Raw genomic sequence first — 18,284 nt, forward strand, 5'->3', positions numbered from 1 at the left:
AGGGCATTCATTAGTGCACTGCATCATGTTTTGGAGTAGTAGCTCATTAGGACAAATGATCTTAAATCTTGCACTGTAGAGAAAACTTCATGGCCTCCATGTGCATCGAAGAGGGCATTGTTGCTGCCTTATTTTACTCAGATGCTTGTCTGGATCCTTCATTGGTTACACCTCATACACTCTTTATAAAGACTGCCTTATTAGAAAGTGGCAGATTAAAAAACTTTCTGAAGCCAATTAGCAATATCAGGGCAAAAGCATAAAACTGCTTGTCTCACATAATTAACAGACTTATAGCTACACCCTGTTCCCTTAGCTTCTGGCCAAGCAGGATGAATTTCTTCTGCACTATTCTCACCAGAAACCTACACTTGAGTTTTTGCACTGTCCCTTCTCTCAGTCATTTTAATCCTGTTAATTTAGGTTTGGAAATAACTCCAAACTAGTTTGGACAGCAGAGATACAATCAATTAGGAGATTACAAATTGAATTGCAAATTTATCATCACACAATCTGCAGCACTCAAGGTCATTATTTGCATCGAACAAGCAGCAACATATTTCAGTTTCGAATAAAAAAAAAAAGAATTGTGTTAGGAATACATATAAACTAGAAAGAAGTAAATAAAGAATGCTGCTTTGGTAAGAGCATAAAATTGTTGCAAATCACCTCACTGAGGAGATATAAAACACATCAGGAATAAACCAGAACACCGAATGGGCTCTGCAACATGAGGGTTAATTAACACCATTTTATGGAGACTTAATTGCAGCAATTTCTGAGGTCAGAAAAGTCAAGTTTATCTTGAGAGGGCTTTTATCAAACACCCTTTTTACAAAGTGCTGCCCACAGACCGAACAATATACAGAAAAAAATAAACCAAAGCCGCCAGATGGTAATGATAATAAGTTAATAAATAAATAAAACAGAGCATTTACAGGTAGTGACATTTAATAGCATTAATGATCCAAATGTGTGCAGTGGTTTGTGTGTCTGTGTGTATTTTTGTGCAGTAGTGGGGGTTTACACAAAGCATTCTTAATGACCATCATCAACATTACCATCATCATCATCAGAGACATGGCATTTCAGGAGCGCCATTATCATCATTATTATGGCTAATATTACTGATGATGAGGCTTTCATGGCCTCTTGTTGGCCCTGACTAAGGTATCACCATGGAAACGGATGTCAGAAAAGAGCATAGCTTTATTGAATTACTCTATAAAGCTATTCTTACCAAATGGGCCATGAGTGTTGCACTGTCTGTAGAGAGGAAGCAGAAATGTAAAAAGGTCCCGAGGAGAGATGAGTGAGATTGAGCTGCAAAAAAAAAAGAAAGAAAGAAAGAAATGAGACAGATGAAATAAAAGGGGAATAAAAAGTGACAGATGATAGGAAACAGTGGACGCACAGAGGGGCATGTGATTGTGAAGAGACACAGATCCACTGGTACTGGACGGCCTGCTTATCAGCACAGAGGAATACTGTCTGATGGCTGGAAACAATGAAAGTGATTCACCAACATAACCACGGTAAAATAATAAGAACTCATCAGTATTAACTCAAAAACATCTGTAGGAACAGTGAAAAGATTGATTAAATCTGTAATGGTTCTTTAAATGCATGGCTCTACTTGTCTTTAATCATGCAGGTTCATGAAGTAGCTTTGTTTCTTTCCAACATGGATGTTTTAAAGTTTATACCCCGAGGCCTGCTGCTATTGTTTTACAGCCTGGCTTGATACACTAAAGGTATGCTAATGTGAAATCAAGCTTAGCATCTAGTAGCTAGCAGAGTCAATGTTAGCAGCAGTTTAGCTAGTAGCCCTCCTTCCCTTTAGTCTGCTTAAAAACATTAATTCCCTGATAATTAACATGAAAGCCTTTCACTTAAAGCTTTTCACCAAAAATATTAATCTTTAAAAAACGGGTCGCTCACACTTTGCTAACCTCGACACTTAATGCTAGCTCTTCTTTACCACTTTGCAACAGTAGCTGCTAATGGTCATAGTTTATAGTATTGTTAATGTAGGCTTATGTTGTGGACAAGGAATAAGTAGGTCAATTTGTGGGGGGTGAGGGGGAGGTCGATAATCTGTGGGCTCAGACTGTTGCTTTGACTGGCATACTTAGCGATAACCTATTTGCCGGCAGTGTCATTCTGATACTGGTATCAACAGCGGAGGGAATCTCAAAGACTTCTTAAATACAATCCAAATATATTTGCTAACATCTTATAAAAGAGTAAAATCTCCATGCAGAAATTAAGCTTCTTTGGGAAAAACAAACTAAACTAAAGATAAACACAATCCCCTCCTGGCTATCTCCACCTCTGTATGTTCCCACAGTGTCCTATCACATGAGGTTATAAACCTGACTTTCCTCATTCATCACAAGTTGCTGTTTTCACTGCCCAGAAAAGTTTCCACTTTCTACATGAATGAAATGTTGATCTGTTTAATTTCTGCCAAACTAAATAAACAACATGTAATATTAACTGCAGTTTAAAATGATCAGTCTAGTCTTCTTAGTTATCAAGACAGACACTTTTTTCTTTATCTCACACAGACTTGACAATTGAGACCATGTAAAGAAATTAACATGAATACAATAAAGAAAGACTTTCTTTGTGAATAAAAGTGCATTCTTTTAATTTACACATTTCATGTGCACACTGCACGGCTTCAGTCTTATATTCTAGTCCACGATTTGTCTTTCAGGAAGAAACATTAAACATTGTGCACTCCATGTGAAACATAAAAGGGGAACAACTGAGTTCACTTTTTAGACATTTTATAACACTCAAATCATTGATGTTTCTGTCTCTGCTACAGTTTGTTTGGATGATTAATCATCACAAAAGGAAGACCACAACATGTTTCAACATAACACTCAACCTCAAAGAACATAACTACTGTTGGGTGGGAGAATTAGAAATTCATGCATCAATAGAAATACTTAATTCAGGTGCACAACAAATATTGACAATGTGAATAAAGGGGAGAAATAGGAGCTGAAATGGACTGATTTGCAGGGGAGATGCTTGTAATATGTGTGTAGAAGTGTGGTAACACATCCAGTAATTCATCTATTGATTAATCAAGAAATGCAGTGACATATTGAAGAGGATGTCGTATCATTTACTAAAAGGGTGATTCTGAAATGCTTTTTATTAGCTGCAAAAAAGTCAACCAATTTCAAATCGATTCAGAAAGGCGTGATCTTCTCATAAACTGTGACAGACAAACTTGAAGAACAAGGCCATTGACCAAATCTCCCCCCCACCCCCCCCCCCCAAAAAAAACAAAGGCGATATTGATCATAAAAAAACAGGAGGTGCCACTTTCCACAAGGCATTACTGGCATTAATGTCAAACTTCATCAATCAGCCAGCTATGATTGTTAGATTTCAGTAGTGATATGTAATCTGCAGCTTTACTGGGTCCCATTCATCCAGACATGAATCTACACAGGAACAATGTTTTATAAAGTTATCTGCACAGTTGTTTTCTGTCTCTCAATTACAGAAGGAATCCTCCAATCAAAAGACAGCTTTTTTTAAGTATACTGTAGTTGAACTGTCTTTGTATAATATTTACAATAGGTCAACTTTTTAGTCTTTAGATGTTGCTCTCTTGCTCCTCCTTGACGGATGGAATAGTTTGAGTCCCAGCATCTGATTCTTTTGAAATAGTTAATTCACTTCTGCATGTTTGTGTCTCCTCCTTTTCTTCTCTTTCAGTCTCTCCATCCCTTTCCTGTTCCTGCTCCTCTGTTCGTTCAGCAGTCTGTGCGAGGCTTTCCTGCTTGTCTTCACTGTGTTTAGGGCTCAGGCTGCTGTGTTGATGCTGCTCCTGGTCCTGGCTGTTGAAGAACCTTCGGATGGTGTGTTTGGGCAGACCCAGCTGAGCCGACAGAGTGTGGACCGCCTCCTCGTCTGGGTTGAGGCCCACATCCTGGATGAAGCTCTGCAGGATTCCTAGCGCTTCTTGGGACACTCTTAGCCCCTCCCCCTGAACCTCATCTCCTCCTTGAACTGCATTATCTGACTCTAAACACACCCTGGCCCCATCTTGGTCCTCATCCTTCGATCTGGACCACTTTATTGTGAGTTTCTCCTCAACCCCATCCCCTTTTCCGTCTCCATTTATCTCACTTATTCCTACCTCACCTTCATTTCCTTCCTTCACCAGCTCTTTGCCTTCAGTTCCTTTTTCCCTAAACCTTCCTGTACAACTCCAGTCCCCTCCGACCATGCTCTTATCTCCTCGTCCCTCCTCAATGCACTCCTTACTGTCCCCTCTCTCACTATTACTACAGCTCCTGCCCTGAAGACGCACTCTCATGTGCCCCCAGTTTCCCCCTGCCTCGGACTCGGCCGGTGATGCGGCACATGGTTGCTGTGGAGACAGGTAAGGGGCTGCCTCCGGCTGCAGGGGCTGATGGGGTTGAAGGTGGTGTTGAGGTGGTAGAGGAGAGTTGCGTTGGTACTGAGGAGGGAGAAACAGTAATTAGAAGTAGGAAAAAAAGTCTTACTGATTTAAATTACTAAAATTGTTGTCAGTCTAGACAGTTTTTAGACTACTTTTTTTACTAAACTGTCCTACAAAAAAAGGAACATTTAATTTTACTTGCAAATAATTGTATTGATCAAAACTAAATCCTGTCAAAAGAAACGGGTCTACAATTAACTTTACTGCTTAATAATATGTGCTTTGTTTTTTTAAAGACTCATTAAAATATATTTTAAAGAGAACTGGCATCACATTTCTATTTCTAATTACAAATTAAAATTAAAAAGCTAAGTTTTTGCATAGATTAGTAATGCTTGATTATTTCTCATAGGAGCTGAAAATGATGTCAGGGCCCACATTTGAGGCAGTTTCTTCCTGTGTTTGAGCTCACTTTGAAACGATGAATTTCTGAACATACATGGATAGATTCACTCTTACTGACTACAGAACTGATCAGAGCCAATATCAGAACATGTAGTCCTTATGTCTAGTTTTTGACTTTTCATATTTGATGCAACATGCTTAACTTTCCCAAACAAAGGGATGCAGAACTAGTTTTAGACATGTTATCTGTAAGTGTGCAATAAATTAGCCATTACTCCTCCATACTCAAGCTATTGAAGTGAAAGACATATCACTCTGGAACCTTACAGTCTATTGCTTATAATTATTATCATGTCCTATTTTTGCATTTGGCTGCCAATAGTATTTTTTTTTCATTGCATGCCCTTGGAAGATACATTGGCATTGAATCTGGTACTATAACTTTAAATATCAAGTGTCTTATATAGTGTGCTTTGCAAACATGCCTCTTCTCATTCTTTGTAAATGTATTCTAAAGTGATGCTGCTATGGCGTGGGACTTGCATGATTGCATGTCATCATATTGTGTTGATCTTGTTTCCTATTGTCTCACCAGTGCATTGTCGTTGCTGAGCAGTGCAAGTCTGTCACTGCAGTGCTGCTGTGCAGTTGTGTTGCTGCTCTCCTGCTCGTAGATGGCGTCTCGTTCTGTCTGCGGCAGGCTGAGGAAGCGGCGGATCATGCACAGGTTCTCCCACAGGGTCCGGTTCTCTGGGCTGGGATCCTCCTTCCAACGCAGCAGCTCACACAGCCAGCCCTGCAAGAGGAACGGTAACACTTTACTTTAATGTTAAACATTTAGCGTCAGAAGCTTAGATTTTTTTTAATAAATAGATTTTAGCCATCTGTAGTGTTGTTTAAACATATACAGATTCACTTTTCTAACAACTCTGCAAGAAAAGGCATAGAGAAATATGATTTCTACTGTATGTGATCAATTATAATGTTTCAACATATCAACAATGCCGTTCGGCTGCCTAATGTCCTGCTTAATTGCCTATATCTAATAAACTAACCATAAGCTATGCTAATCAAGTCAATATTTTGTTAATTAGTTCATTAATTATTGAATTTTTCTAGATCAACAGGCTCATCTTGCTATACCTCAGAGGATCTATACACTTGTGTATTTCTCCTGAGATAAGAGTCAGTTAGGAAGAATTCATTTTTTATTCTCATACCCCTGCATTCTGTTTGGTGTTATTTGAGCGCTAAGCTAGGCTAACTAAAGCTTCTTGATGTCTATGGAAACAATGACATGTTTATCTGTTTTTCTTGGCTATGGAAGCATGTTCACAGGATACAGGACATTAATCAAAGCTTTTAAATAATGTTGAATATTCAAGAAGGAAGGAATTTTGTGGAATATGTAGTCTCAATAGACCACGCATACATCTATTTCTAAACTAAGCTTATCTCTACTCATTATGCAATATCTCTTAAAGCAGCATGCACAAACAAAAGTAACTGTCTGGCATTAAGGATGGGACTGAAGGAAAATGTAAAAAAGAAATTGCAGTATGTTCAACAAAGTCAGAAAATGTATGCTGCATTCTTCTTAAACATCGAATAATTCCTCAGTGTGAACCTCCGGCATAAGGACGTGGGACATCAAAATTGCCATGCCAACTTTGTGAATCAATATAAGTTTTGAAAGATGTCAGCCTCATACGCCCACTCTTCTATTATAGTTGTCACTCTGACTTAACAATTCATTTCCAAACATCTTCTTCTATCCAACATGGCCTCTTGTTTTAAATCTGCTTTTTTCCTGAGTCTCTTTCTTTTCTTCTAGTTTGCTCTTCATGTACAACCATAAAATAACAGTTTTGAGCATCCTCTAATCGAAAAGGCCAAAGATGATGGAGAGATTTTCTAATTAGTTTGAATTACGCCCTGCATCAGGAGGGAAGAAACTCGCAAGTGGCAGACTGACAAATGTAAAGCCGAGCTAGTTTCTGATTCATGAACTGGAGCATGATTACGTTTGCACGCAGGCTGATGCACACACACACACACACACACACACACACACACACACACACACACACACACACACACACAGATTCGCATAAGCACACCTGGCTATAACCCAAGTCTAACACACAATGCCATCCAGATGCACAGTGCAGATAGAACAGAGGGATCCAGCACGGTTCTGCTTGCCAAACAGCCGGGTAATATGGGGAAAGAGAGAGAGAGAGTGAGTGAGTGAGTGAGTGAGTGAGTGAGTGAGAGAACTTCAGCAAAAATGAAGGTTAAAGAGAGGCCAGTGAAGAAGAGATAGAAACATCCCTCAGGGGGTTTGGACCACCTGTCTGTACTGGCATGACCGCTGAATGACCTCCAAACATCTTCATGGTTGGAGGGAAAAAAGCAAGACAGGAACAAAGAAAGAAAGAAAGACATAGAGAGAGAAAGAAAGAAAGAAAGAAAGAAAGAAACCATAAGAGAAAGAAAGAAAAAGGGTGAAAATTGGAGACATGCACGAGAGGAAGAGAAAATGAGACAGCTAAAATCCCCCCATTCCATGAAGGGAAATTATCCTCAAAACAAAAGGCAATAACAAGCTTATGGGGCCGCCATAAAAATGGGAACAATAAACACTCAAATCATGTGTGTATTAGTGCATCTGTGTGTGTTTGTAGGCTATTGCATGAATGCATTTACTTGTACAGAATGTCTATGTGCACAAATAAGTGGTGTGTATGTGTGAGTGTGCATGTGTTTTTGTATGGTGACTATTAAAGCGATAATTTAGGACACAATAGCAGTCTGATGCACTGATGATAGTCCTCTGCAGAGTACAGCTGCTGGTTGATTATCTGGGCTTTCCTCCACACACACACAAACACACACAAACACAAGCGCACACAAACACACTATGGAGATGTATTCATCATGGAACCAAAATTTGAATTTTCAAGCAGTAGAAAGGATTGGGTGCAATATGTGCATGTTTAGGATAGAGCATCTTCATCCGATTCACACCAGCAAGCAAGCAAGTACCTGACTCTTGGAGGCAGCCACCTTTGCGAACAGAGCCTGAGACACTTTGGCTCTCTTCATCTCGTGCTGAATCTCCTCGTAGATAGAAGCGCTCACGTTGAGAACACAACTGTCTGTCCTTATGCTTCTGTCTCCTGCAACTGGGGACAGTCTCGCCTGAAAACAGCCGAACAATAAAACAGAAAAACAAGAGAATTGGATTTGAATGCTAGCCAGAGTTAGCATCTAAGTATTTGGAATTTGCAACCAAGTGAAATGACATCCAAGCAGAGCAAAGACGAGGTGCCTCATCAATCAAACCCACATTAAAAGAAGCTCTCTTTTAAGAACTATTAAAGGGAAAGCCAGTGAGGGATTGTGTCCTTTATGAGCTAAAGCTTAACATCCTTACTTAGGTGTTATTTCTTGGAGACGGCATGAACCAGTGCACATGTTACTTCCTCCCTGGCTGGGGAAGCAGCTGGCAACCTGATGTAGGATATTAGAGGAAACATGTGGCAGTCTGCTCCCTCTCCAGGCCGACAGAGGGGAGTCAGCAGTGCGGTGCATGAGGAGCTGGCCGCACCAGATTGGGAGTAAATGGGGGGAAAGAACTGTAGATGAAAAAGATGATGAAAATGAAACTACGGGGGAGGATGTAATAAACACATGGCTTGAGGAAGCTGTGCAAGTATTTTATATATAATCGGTCCTGCTCTGTGGTGTAAATAAAGGATAGAAGTGAAGAGAAAAATTCATCTACATGTATGTTTCAAATATTGGCTAGTAGGTTATCAATCCCTATCGTTCCATTTGATGATGTTGATTTGCTGAAAGCTCCTGTGAAGAGTTTTGTAGCTGGTAATGAAACCAACCAAAATTACTATTGATGTGTCTTTATGAACAATAAAAGCAAACTAAACCACCAGAGACAAGATTGATTACTTCTATATTAAAATGTTTAATACCTATCCCCCACGCTATGGGCTGCTGTTTGTTAGCAGAAAAAGAAAAGAAAAGCATGCTGCTGAAACAGCCATTTTAAAAAATTTCCACAGCAAAAATGATTGATGAGATGCATCTGACAGGATGAGATTTTCCATTTAATACTACTTCCACATGGACAGGACAGAATCAGGAACGAGACCAGACATGCCACTATGTGGACAGAGGTCAACAGTGCACTAAATGCTAGCTTCAGGATGCTACCAAGCTTACATACTGTTGTTTAGCATGTAAAATATTAGCCAAAACCTAGCATCATAGTAAAGCATGCTAGTATAGTAACTTTAGCTAACAAGTAAACCTGAGGCTGTTGGGAATGTTACTCGCTTTGTAGTTATTTGGTCAAATTTGAATTTTGAAGTGATGATGCCTTTGGATGCTAAAGGATCATAAATGACTCTAGCAAACTTCCTGGCAATGTGTTGGTACATGTTTTAAAAGATTCACTCCAAACCACAAATGCCTCCTGGTTGAAGGTCTGTGAGCTTCAAACGTGATCATTTGAGGATTTGTGTTTCTTTTTTCAGTCTTTAACTTAGTAAGCCTGTGTCGTCCATGTTTTCTGGCCCTTTAAGGACGGTCTCTTACAACCAAGCATATGCAATCTGATACTTTAGATTTAGTTTAGGCATACATCAGTGATTTTATTATCCTAAGCTTAATAATAGTTAACCCTATTCAATATTTCAAGTTTTCTTAAATCAAGAAAAATAAATAATACAAATCATTCTAAAGCAGCCATTTCTCTCTTCTTGTCCCTCTCTCTCTCCCTCTCTGATTACTTGCAGGCTGACCTGTGTAGGTCTTGGTGGCGTGTTGTTGCAGCTGGGGGTGAATCCAGTCAGGCTCCTGTCTTTCTCCTCCTGGTAGATCCGCTCCCTCTCGGCTTCAGGCAGCTGCAGAAAGCTGTACATGGCTCGCAGGTTTACCAGAAGAGACTGAGAGGCGTGCTTAGGATCTTCCTCCTTCCGCAGGATCTCAGACAACAAGCCCTGGTATTTTTTTTGGTAAAAACACTAGTAAATTCTTAGTCAATAATGAAATGCTTTTCACATAAAGGTGGTATATTTAAAGTTTCTTATACGTCTGAAGAATTTAACTACAGCTGCTTCATCGCTTTAAGTTAACTTGTGGTTTAGTGTTGCCAGGCTTCACAAGATACAGAGCCAGTTCTCAGTCACTTCTGAGCGCTCTTCTAGTCTGTCAAGCTCGCATTATTGGAGCTTTATTTGAGAAAAGTCTTCAAACATCTCATGCAGATTGTAGGGATTCAGTCCTAAAAAGAAATCAGATTTTACGCTGGAAGAGGAAAAAGGGGGAAACAGCTTTCTTATTCAAATCATGGATCATCTTTAGATACTCGCTAACTCCTCCTTTCAACTTGAAGGAGGCTTTACATGAATCGCTAAATGATAAATGCTTCTATCAAGTCTATGTGGCAGGTTGGCATCGTGCCCGATTTGTACGTCTGGCACTGAGGCACCTTGGACTTGGCAACGGGGGGAACACAGGGATGGATAATAACTACCTCTGCTTATTGTGATGAAAATGATAATGGCGGTAATAATAATAATAACAATGGCCTGTCTTCTGAGCCCCATTTCTGGGGTGGTGGATGCAAGATGATGGACACAGATAAAGTGGCAGTTTAGTCTTTGAGGTAGATATGGATACTAAATAAGGGAAATAATACAAAAAGAAAGATCAGAGCAGGAGATTAAAAGTCTAAAAAGGGTTGTCAGAGTGAACAGTAGTGAGCTGGAGGGACAGTAAGATAGAGAAAAAGGTGGAGAGGGAGACAACATTTCTCCAAGGGGTTGTGATTAGTTGGCCTAGCAGCTGCTTCAGTGTTGGCAACAGCTTTGTGCTGCAGAGAGCTGGCACAAACACACACACACACACACACACACACACACACACACACACACACACACACAAACATACACACATGCATGGGGGGGGAGGGGGCACTGCGGCAAAGGCCATGCCAATGTGCCAACCATGAAATACGCACAATCACAGGACACATTTACGAACAACCAAAGCACCAGAAAACACTTCCAACAGATAATTGCTAGCAAACATTTCCCACCTCTTTGTGTTCCATACCTGGGTCCTGTTAAATGCAACTCGAGCAAAGATGGCTTGAGAGATGCCCGCTCTCTTCAGCTCCTCCCTCACACAGTGGTAGATGTCACTTGTCACGTCTGTTAGCCCCACGGAGGACCCGGCTGATGTATGGATTTGTGGTCCGGGTGCAGGGCCTCCTCCTGGGCCACAGTGTGCCTGTTGCGGTGCTTGAGATTCAGGTGGATGGGAGAAGACCTTAGGAGGTGCCCTCCCTACAGGCGGATGATTGAGATACTGCTGCGGGGGCGATGGGTGACCCTGCCCGGCTAGCATGCGGCTAACAGCGTACTGCTGGTTGAGAAACTGGGCCATCACTAGCTGCTGGTTGACCATTTGAGAGCTGAGCGGTTGGGTCACTAAGCTGTGAGGGCGCAGGCCAAGGGGGGAACGGCCACATATGTTGGCTACTTCTCCACGAGAGAAAAGAAGGGTGGAGCTCTGCTCGGCTGGGCTACTTGTGATTGGTTGCTGGGTCAGGGTGACGTGCGTGGACTGTTCAGAGAAGTTGTCAATATCTGGTGCAGAAAAGAGAAAACATTCATATGAGTATCAAAACACCAACTGGAGTATGAAATATTTTTAAAAAGTGACAAAAATGTATACCAGTACTTAAACCAGACAGCATTATGCCTTAAACAGTTTACTGTCTGTTTTTTTATCATAGTATTGAAGTTGGAATTTATTCCCCTAAAATTCATTCATTCATTGTTTAATCCATCATGAGCACATCACTAAGCAACATTTAGTATTGTTCACATTAAGAGTTTACTAAAGCCAACTCACAATCATTAGAAAGAAATGAACAACTTTTCTATCACTGTTGATGAATAGGAAGTGATTCTATGCCAGTCGTTGCATTCCGTTAACTAATGAGTCAGCAAATATATAGTTGTAGCTTCAATCTTGCCCAAATATCTTCCAGTGTCTTTATGGCCCGTTGTCTTTTCTTGTGGCTGATGGATTGGGAAGCGATGAAATGCTAACCTGATGCCAGACTGAATACAGCAAAATATTTTTTCAATGAAAGCATTCTAGCTTTCGACCCTGAGCTTGATGTCAGAGGAAAATGGCTTCTGTAGGAAAATTTTATAATTTCACTGTAAATATTTTTTCCAACTGCTTAGACAGTACACAGTAATGAAGATAGGTAGTATAAGACTTACTAATAGTGAATGCTATAACAGCTATCAGGCACACTCAGTGGTTGCAGGCTTGTTAGAAACCCCTCACCCTTGAAGCTTTTGGTCCTCCTGAAGTGCTTGTACCATCGACCGAACTCGTGACACTTGGCTGCTGAGACGTTTGCATAGTAAGTACTATTTACAATAGATGATATCATACTCTGAAACAGAGGGAGGAAAGACAATAGAAATTCATTACGTTTTTCCGAGCTACTGCTATGGGCGGCTGGGGTGGCTCAGCTGTTCACACATCTGATATTAATGAACTTAGATCTGTGTTATTAAAAAGACCCCCAGGTAAATAAGATAATAAAGACAGATGAGTGTGTCCGTGTGTGAGAGCTCTGTGTGTGTGTGTGTGTGTGTGTGTGTGCGCGCGTGTTTACAACATGTGGAGGCACATTTGTGTTTGTGCATGCATGTGTGTGTAATAAAAAAGAAAACACACACACACACACACACACACACACGAGGTCATCAGAGACTATGCCGCTCTGTCTGTCTCACTCACACACACAAGCGCCCACAAAAACACACAGGCACAGCTTCTCCCCAAAGACCGTCCTGTGCAATCTTTACATCTGATTACACCTTTCATCTTCTCATATTTATTTTAATCTGCTCCTCGCGAACAACAGAGGGGGTAATGGGAGTGATAGGAGAGAGAGAGAGAGAGAGAGAGAGAGAGAGGGAGAGATGGGGGAGGGAAAATTGTCTTGTGTCAGATTAGGGAGAGATAGTGAGAATTTCTCTTTATCAAACTGTAGATGTCCTATGCTGCCTTAGGCAAACAAAGAGACAGACTAAGTTGATAATTATGAATATTCACAAAGAGGCCCTCCCCAAATACTGCAACATTAATGTAATATTATTCCTGCAGTTGTGTCTCTGTTTGCTTGATTAAACACGCTGGATTGGAAGGAGATCTTAAAACCAGATTTGGATGATATTGCTGAATCAGTCAAGAGTGCAGGAAAAAAAAAAAAATGGCGATAGGCAGATGGAGCAAGTGAGAGTAAGACGGCGGGCGAGGCCGACAGACGGACAGACGGATACATTGACAGGCAGACAGGTCGGCAGGGGGAAAAGAATCAAGATAGGCAGCACCCCTAGGCGGTTGGGCTTTTTAAGAGATAGCCATCTCTCGTTATCTGTGTCTCCCGCTCTCACTCTGCCCCCACACCTTATCTCCCGCTGCATCTGGACTTCCTGTCAAACTATTGGACCACACGCTCACTCTGCCTCATGCGTCAGACATACACACACACAAACACACACAAAAACACGGCAGCAGGACATGGAAGGGCAAAGACATTGAAGGCACACTTTGAACTTTAGCAGGAATTGATTCTCTCTGTGTATGCATGCTCTGTCTTTGGATGTATGCTGTGTGTTCGCGAGTGTGTGTCTTTGTGTTGTACCTGGGACAGTGGGCACTCCTTAGCTAGGGTGCTCTGGTTCATGTCCTTGAGGAGTTCCTTCAAAGCATTTCTCACTGTAGAGTGACTCCACTGCTCTGCGGGCAAGTCCTCCAATTTGGGACAACTAGACAAAGAGCACATTTAAAACACTCAATTGCAGCATTTTTAAGTCGTACAGTATGAAGGGAAACACGGGGAATCTGCTAAAATAAAGTTCAATAACAATCAACAACCTGACTTTCAGCTTCTTCCACTACAACTCAATCTCAGGAAAATTACAGAGTGCCATAAAGTGACTTACTTGATGGCATCTGATTACTTTTCCAGACCCTGATGACATATTTAGGGCTAAAAAGGTTACATTTACAACCAGAGAAGACATGCGCCTCTTTCAAACGTGAGCTTTTGACCTTTTCTAGATAATTTGGGACAGTCAGGCCCTAACCTTTTCAGGAACTTGCCTTTCAAACACAACGCATTACTCCGTTTGGTTTAGGTGGGGCACTACTGTAGATAGCAGGAGAAGGATGATGAGGCTGGCGACTGTTTTTGTCTTATGTCACCACTACATGAAAACACAACAGTTTAAAAGAATATACAGATCATTGAGGTGAGCAGCAAAGAGTATACAGCGGCGAAACTCCACTCAACGACAAACATGTCGACAATCCTGCAGCTGACCCAGACAATGTTGGGAAATGTTCAGGAGTGCAGCGCATGTATGCAAGGGGCTTTACAGTACTCTGTTTTCATAGGCTGATAATTGTGATGGCTAAACTGAACTTCATGGTTACAGCACCTTTAATAACAAGATATCCCTTAAGTGTCCCTAGACATGAATGAATCTCCCAGCATGCACTGGGTGATGTGCAGGCAGGACCCCAAACAAGTTTTCAGTATGAGGGTGTTAATGAAAAAAAAATTAAAGCCCATGACCCTTGCGTACATGATCCAGGGTCTTTTTTTGAGAGAATTGACTCTATATTTCGCAAAACATTACAGGTGCAAAAACGTACATTTAAAGATATCTGAATTCCATTGAGCTGTTTGCATTAAGCTATGTATTTCTATAACAACAAAATATCTGCTTTCGCGTATAAACACTCAGATTCTGTATCTTGTAATAAAAAATAAGTTATTCAGTCTTAAATAGAATTGTGGATCAAATTTGGCATAGCTAAAGCCCCTCTGTCAAAAAGTGAAAAGAACCTTTATTATTGAAAAATGTTACAGGAAATAACTTTTAATGTCTCCCTCCATTAAAATACGCATCAATATTCATTGCAACAAGCATATAAAATCACTCATTAAACTTTATCTGATGGCATTTAAACTGTCACAAAGTAAGATTTTGATCATACTTTGCAGGAGACTGCCGAACAGATTTGATTTACAGTTTACTGTAAAAAAAAAAAAAAAAAGGTTTGATTTGGTCTGTGCCACTTGGTAAGTTTATTTCCTCACTGAGGGATGGTGGATGGCTTGAAAACCCTGAATGAAGTTGTAAATATAGAGAGGGTCTTACCTGTGCAGCTGGATTTTAAGGGTGATAATATGGTGAACATCCTGCAGCATATCTGCCACTGTGGCATCAGGAGCATCTGTTACACAGGACAGAGGCACGGGGTTCCACCTGCCCACCTGGATCAGACCTGAACATTTAAACACTAAAGTGAATAGATTGAAAAAGACACACTGGTGTCCTTACCTCTTCTTTTTTTTTTACAAGTTAATATATTTTACCTTTGGCCTGTGCGGCGGAGCTGTGCGAGTAACCGAGCGTCAGCAGGGCCATCTCTATCAGCTGGTTAAACAGCAGGTCTCTTTTGACCAACACAAACTCAGCGTGTTCTTCTCTCCTCTCTCTTTCCGGAGCGCTCTCCTTGTGCTCCACCACGCAGAACACAGGCAGCAGACTCCCTGAGGTGATGGACACAAATGAGGAGAAACGACCCACGCTAAGAGGAATTAAAAAATGTTATGTTGTTCATTCATGCACTTATTGGTTATAGTTCCAAACCTGCTATATTCTTGAAACTCTAATTTAATCAGAGTAACATTTTCATCCCCCCCAAAATGAACCCAAGTCAGTAATAAGACATATCAGATGGCATGTAGGCGTCATAATCGCTCTACTAAAGACCCAATCTGTAACACAGTGTTTCCAGTAAGTGTAATTAAAAAAATTTTTCGATGAGAAACTTCCTACCTTTGGTGTGCCAGCTCTTGCTCTGTGGCCTCACTGCTGTGGGCTTCTGGGCCACGCCGAGGTTTTTGGCCACGGGGCTCCCCTGCCTGCTTCTCTCCTGGGCAGAGGGTCCCGCTCCGTTATACTCCAGTCTAGCCAGCTTGGCAGGCGGAGGCTGGGGGTCTAAAAGGGGATCTGCGCCCTCAGGTTTCTTTGCTCCATTACACAGGACATCCATCTGTTGTTTTGCACTATTACAGAGACAGACATGCTGAAAATTCAAACACAGTGGCAGTAAATCTCTCCTTCATATCAGCATAAATAGCTTCTTGTACTGCTAAGCGGATATCATATTTAAGTGACTTCTCCCAGAGAAATGTAATGTCATATTTTCATTGGTGAAGAATATGCTACATAGAGAATGTCAATAATTAAAATATGAGTCAAACAGAAGTAAATTTGGATACTTGGTGAGAGACTGTAAATAAGGCTTTTCCTTCATGTACTGACTCTTAATATCAGAAAACACATACACACACTCAGATCTGAAGGATATCCGGGTCAGTAAAAGGGGGTGACCTTCACCCACATGTAGCGAAGAGGATAACCCTCTAAATCCAGTAAAAGTCCAGTGAACGATGGAGCGCAGTTTCCCAGCCTGCTGTCATCTCCAGGCGCGCAACACTGATTCAGTTCATCTTCTTCAGCACCGTAATGCGCGCCGATCGTCCCACGTCTGATCAGGCTGAAGTTTGATCGAGGAGAAACCAACCTGTTTCAGTCCGCACACCGTGCATGTCCAACCTGCCATCATACATTAGCATTCCGCCTGTACCCCGTGTGTTAATCTCGCTTCCATCGATCTCCAGAAACGCGTCTCATCGCCGTCAGTGCTCGTCCGTTTACTCACTTGGATCGTCTCTCAAACATCAACATTACCTCGTGTTTGCAGTCTCGTTAGTATTGTGTCTGTAGGCTGCCTCCTATTCTCCAGCCGCGCTTTCCGCTTTCCGGTGCGACGATGAATTTGGCCTCAGTGCAAGTTCAAGAGCCGACCTCCCGTCCAGAGCATCGGGACTGAGGATCAGCTGTTACCGTGGGTCAGGCTCCAGAGAGAACAATACGCGGCTCTGAGCTCCTGTAGTGCATTCCCTATCATACACGAGGCTACAGCAGTGACTCCGGGACAGCACTTCAAAGCCCTATGCGCACGCAAAGAGAGAAAGCGAGCGAGCGAGCGAGCGAGAGAGAGAGAGAGAAACACACACACTCACACACATACACATACTCATAAATACGTGGACCCAGCTGCATTAGCATATGGTGTAATAATGAATTCACTAGCGCGCTCCGTAAATGTATTAAATGTGACAATTGCGCATAAATCTATTTATTATTTTCCGCCGCATGCTGTGCACGCACTTATTATTGTCTTTAGGGTATTGGAGCTCTCCATGGTAACAAAGTGGAGCAGCACGAGGAGAACTGGCTGACTGACATTAACTTTTGAACGATGAGGTTAAATCCTCACTAGAGGAAGATGCAGTTAATAACACTTTTTAGCCTAATCACTGCCACCAAGAACAACTTTATCCATCACAATTACAGAAGTATCAGGCACAACGATAAAAGCAACCCAAAAAACAGGATGGATTTTGTACATTATGTTGAATCAGTATGCTTTGTATCAGTACATTGTCTTATAGTATTGTATAAAGTTTAGTTTTGTATGCTATAGTATAGTAGACAGTGAAGGATATAGCATCTTTTACTGTTCAGACCATACTAAATTTAAGACTACTATACTACATTATATTATGTTGTACTGGTGTTATAGAGTGCTACTATAGTATGTGCATTCTATTCTGAGCATGTATGAGAGCAGTTTAGTATAGCATAGAACGATTACGTGTCAAATATAGTACAGTATAAAGAGATACGTTTGTCAAATCTGCCTGATATAAAAGACATACAGAGGATTCAAATGCTGCTTTCCCAGGCCACAGTGTAACCGAAGAACAACAAACAACAGACATAATAATAATAATAATAATAATAATAAAAGACCAGAGTGCAACTTGTCAGGCAACAAATATAGAAGCATTCAAAACTGCAGCAGTTGTGTTTGAGATATTGTTAATATGCACAGTATATAATACTATAGATTTACAGCAGCACTATGAAAGAGTAAAATATACATTATGATTATATAGATTAGTACTCTATACTTTACTATATACCATAGTTTCATATGCTATGTATTATGTTTGTAAGGGCCTATATAGTATTGATATCATAGCAAATCATTACATAGTGTAGTGTTGTATTCAGTAAAGAATATTGTAGAAGTATATATAATAGAGTTTAGTTACCCTTACTGTATTTTACTTTGCTTAACTATGCTGGGTTTAAACAACAGGTTATCATTTGACTCTTAAAGTAAATCCCTAAATTCCACTTTGAAATGTCTAAGAACAGCACCCAATGAAAGA

At 40.9% G+C, this 18,284-nt stretch overlaps 1 protein-coding gene across 6 annotated transcripts; it reads right to left on the minus strand.

The window, feature by feature from the left end:
• Nucleotides 1-2,778: 2,778 nt before the first annotated feature.
• satb1a (SATB homeobox 1a) lies at nt 2,779-17,008 on the minus strand. 6 transcript variants are annotated; one of them, XM_061059324.1, is made up of 11 exons: nt 16,382-17,008; nt 15,814-16,043; nt 15,348-15,524; nt 15,130-15,256; nt 13,605-13,728; nt 12,233-12,344; nt 10,982-11,517; nt 9,667-9,864; nt 7,889-8,044; nt 5,433-5,636; nt 2,779-4,492 (listed from the first exon to the last, which is right to left on the minus strand). In XM_061059324.1, exons 2-11 carry the CDS (start codon nt 16,028-16,030, stop codon nt 3,623-3,625), a joined length of 2,721 nt encoding a protein of 906 aa, XP_060915307.1. In that variant the 5' UTR covers nt 16,031-16,043; nt 16,382-17,008; the 3' UTR covers nt 2,779-3,622. The 6 variants fall into 6 exon arrangements, with proteins under 6 accessions (XP_060915307.1, XP_060915306.1, XP_060915308.1 ...); XM_061059323.1 differs by having other exon boundaries at nt 16,330-17,008; XM_061059325.1 differs by having other exon boundaries at nt 7,910-8,044; nt 15,814-17,008.
• Nucleotides 17,009-18,284: the final 1,276 nt, after the last annotated feature.

The sequence above is a fragment of the Labrus mixtus genome, chromosome 16, assembly GCF_963584025.1.
Source record: "Labrus mixtus chromosome 16, fLabMix1.1, whole genome shotgun sequence".
Lineage (NCBI taxonomy): Eukaryota > Metazoa > Chordata > Actinopteri > Labriformes > Labridae > Labrus > Labrus mixtus.

Coding starts and splice junctions, on each gene's coding strand:
- satb1a (XM_061059324.1), bottom strand. CDS start 16,030: ATGGATGTCCTGTGTAATGGAGCAAAGAAACCTGAGGGCGCAGATCCC. Junction 15,257..15,347: donor CTCCGCCGCACAGGCCAAAG/GTAAAATATATT, acceptor TTAAATGTTCAG/GTCTGATCCAGGTGGGCAGG. Junction 5,637..7,888: donor TGGCTGCCTCCAAGAGTCAG/GTACTTGCTTGC, acceptor TTCCTCTTGCAG/GGCTGGCTGTGTGAGCTGCT.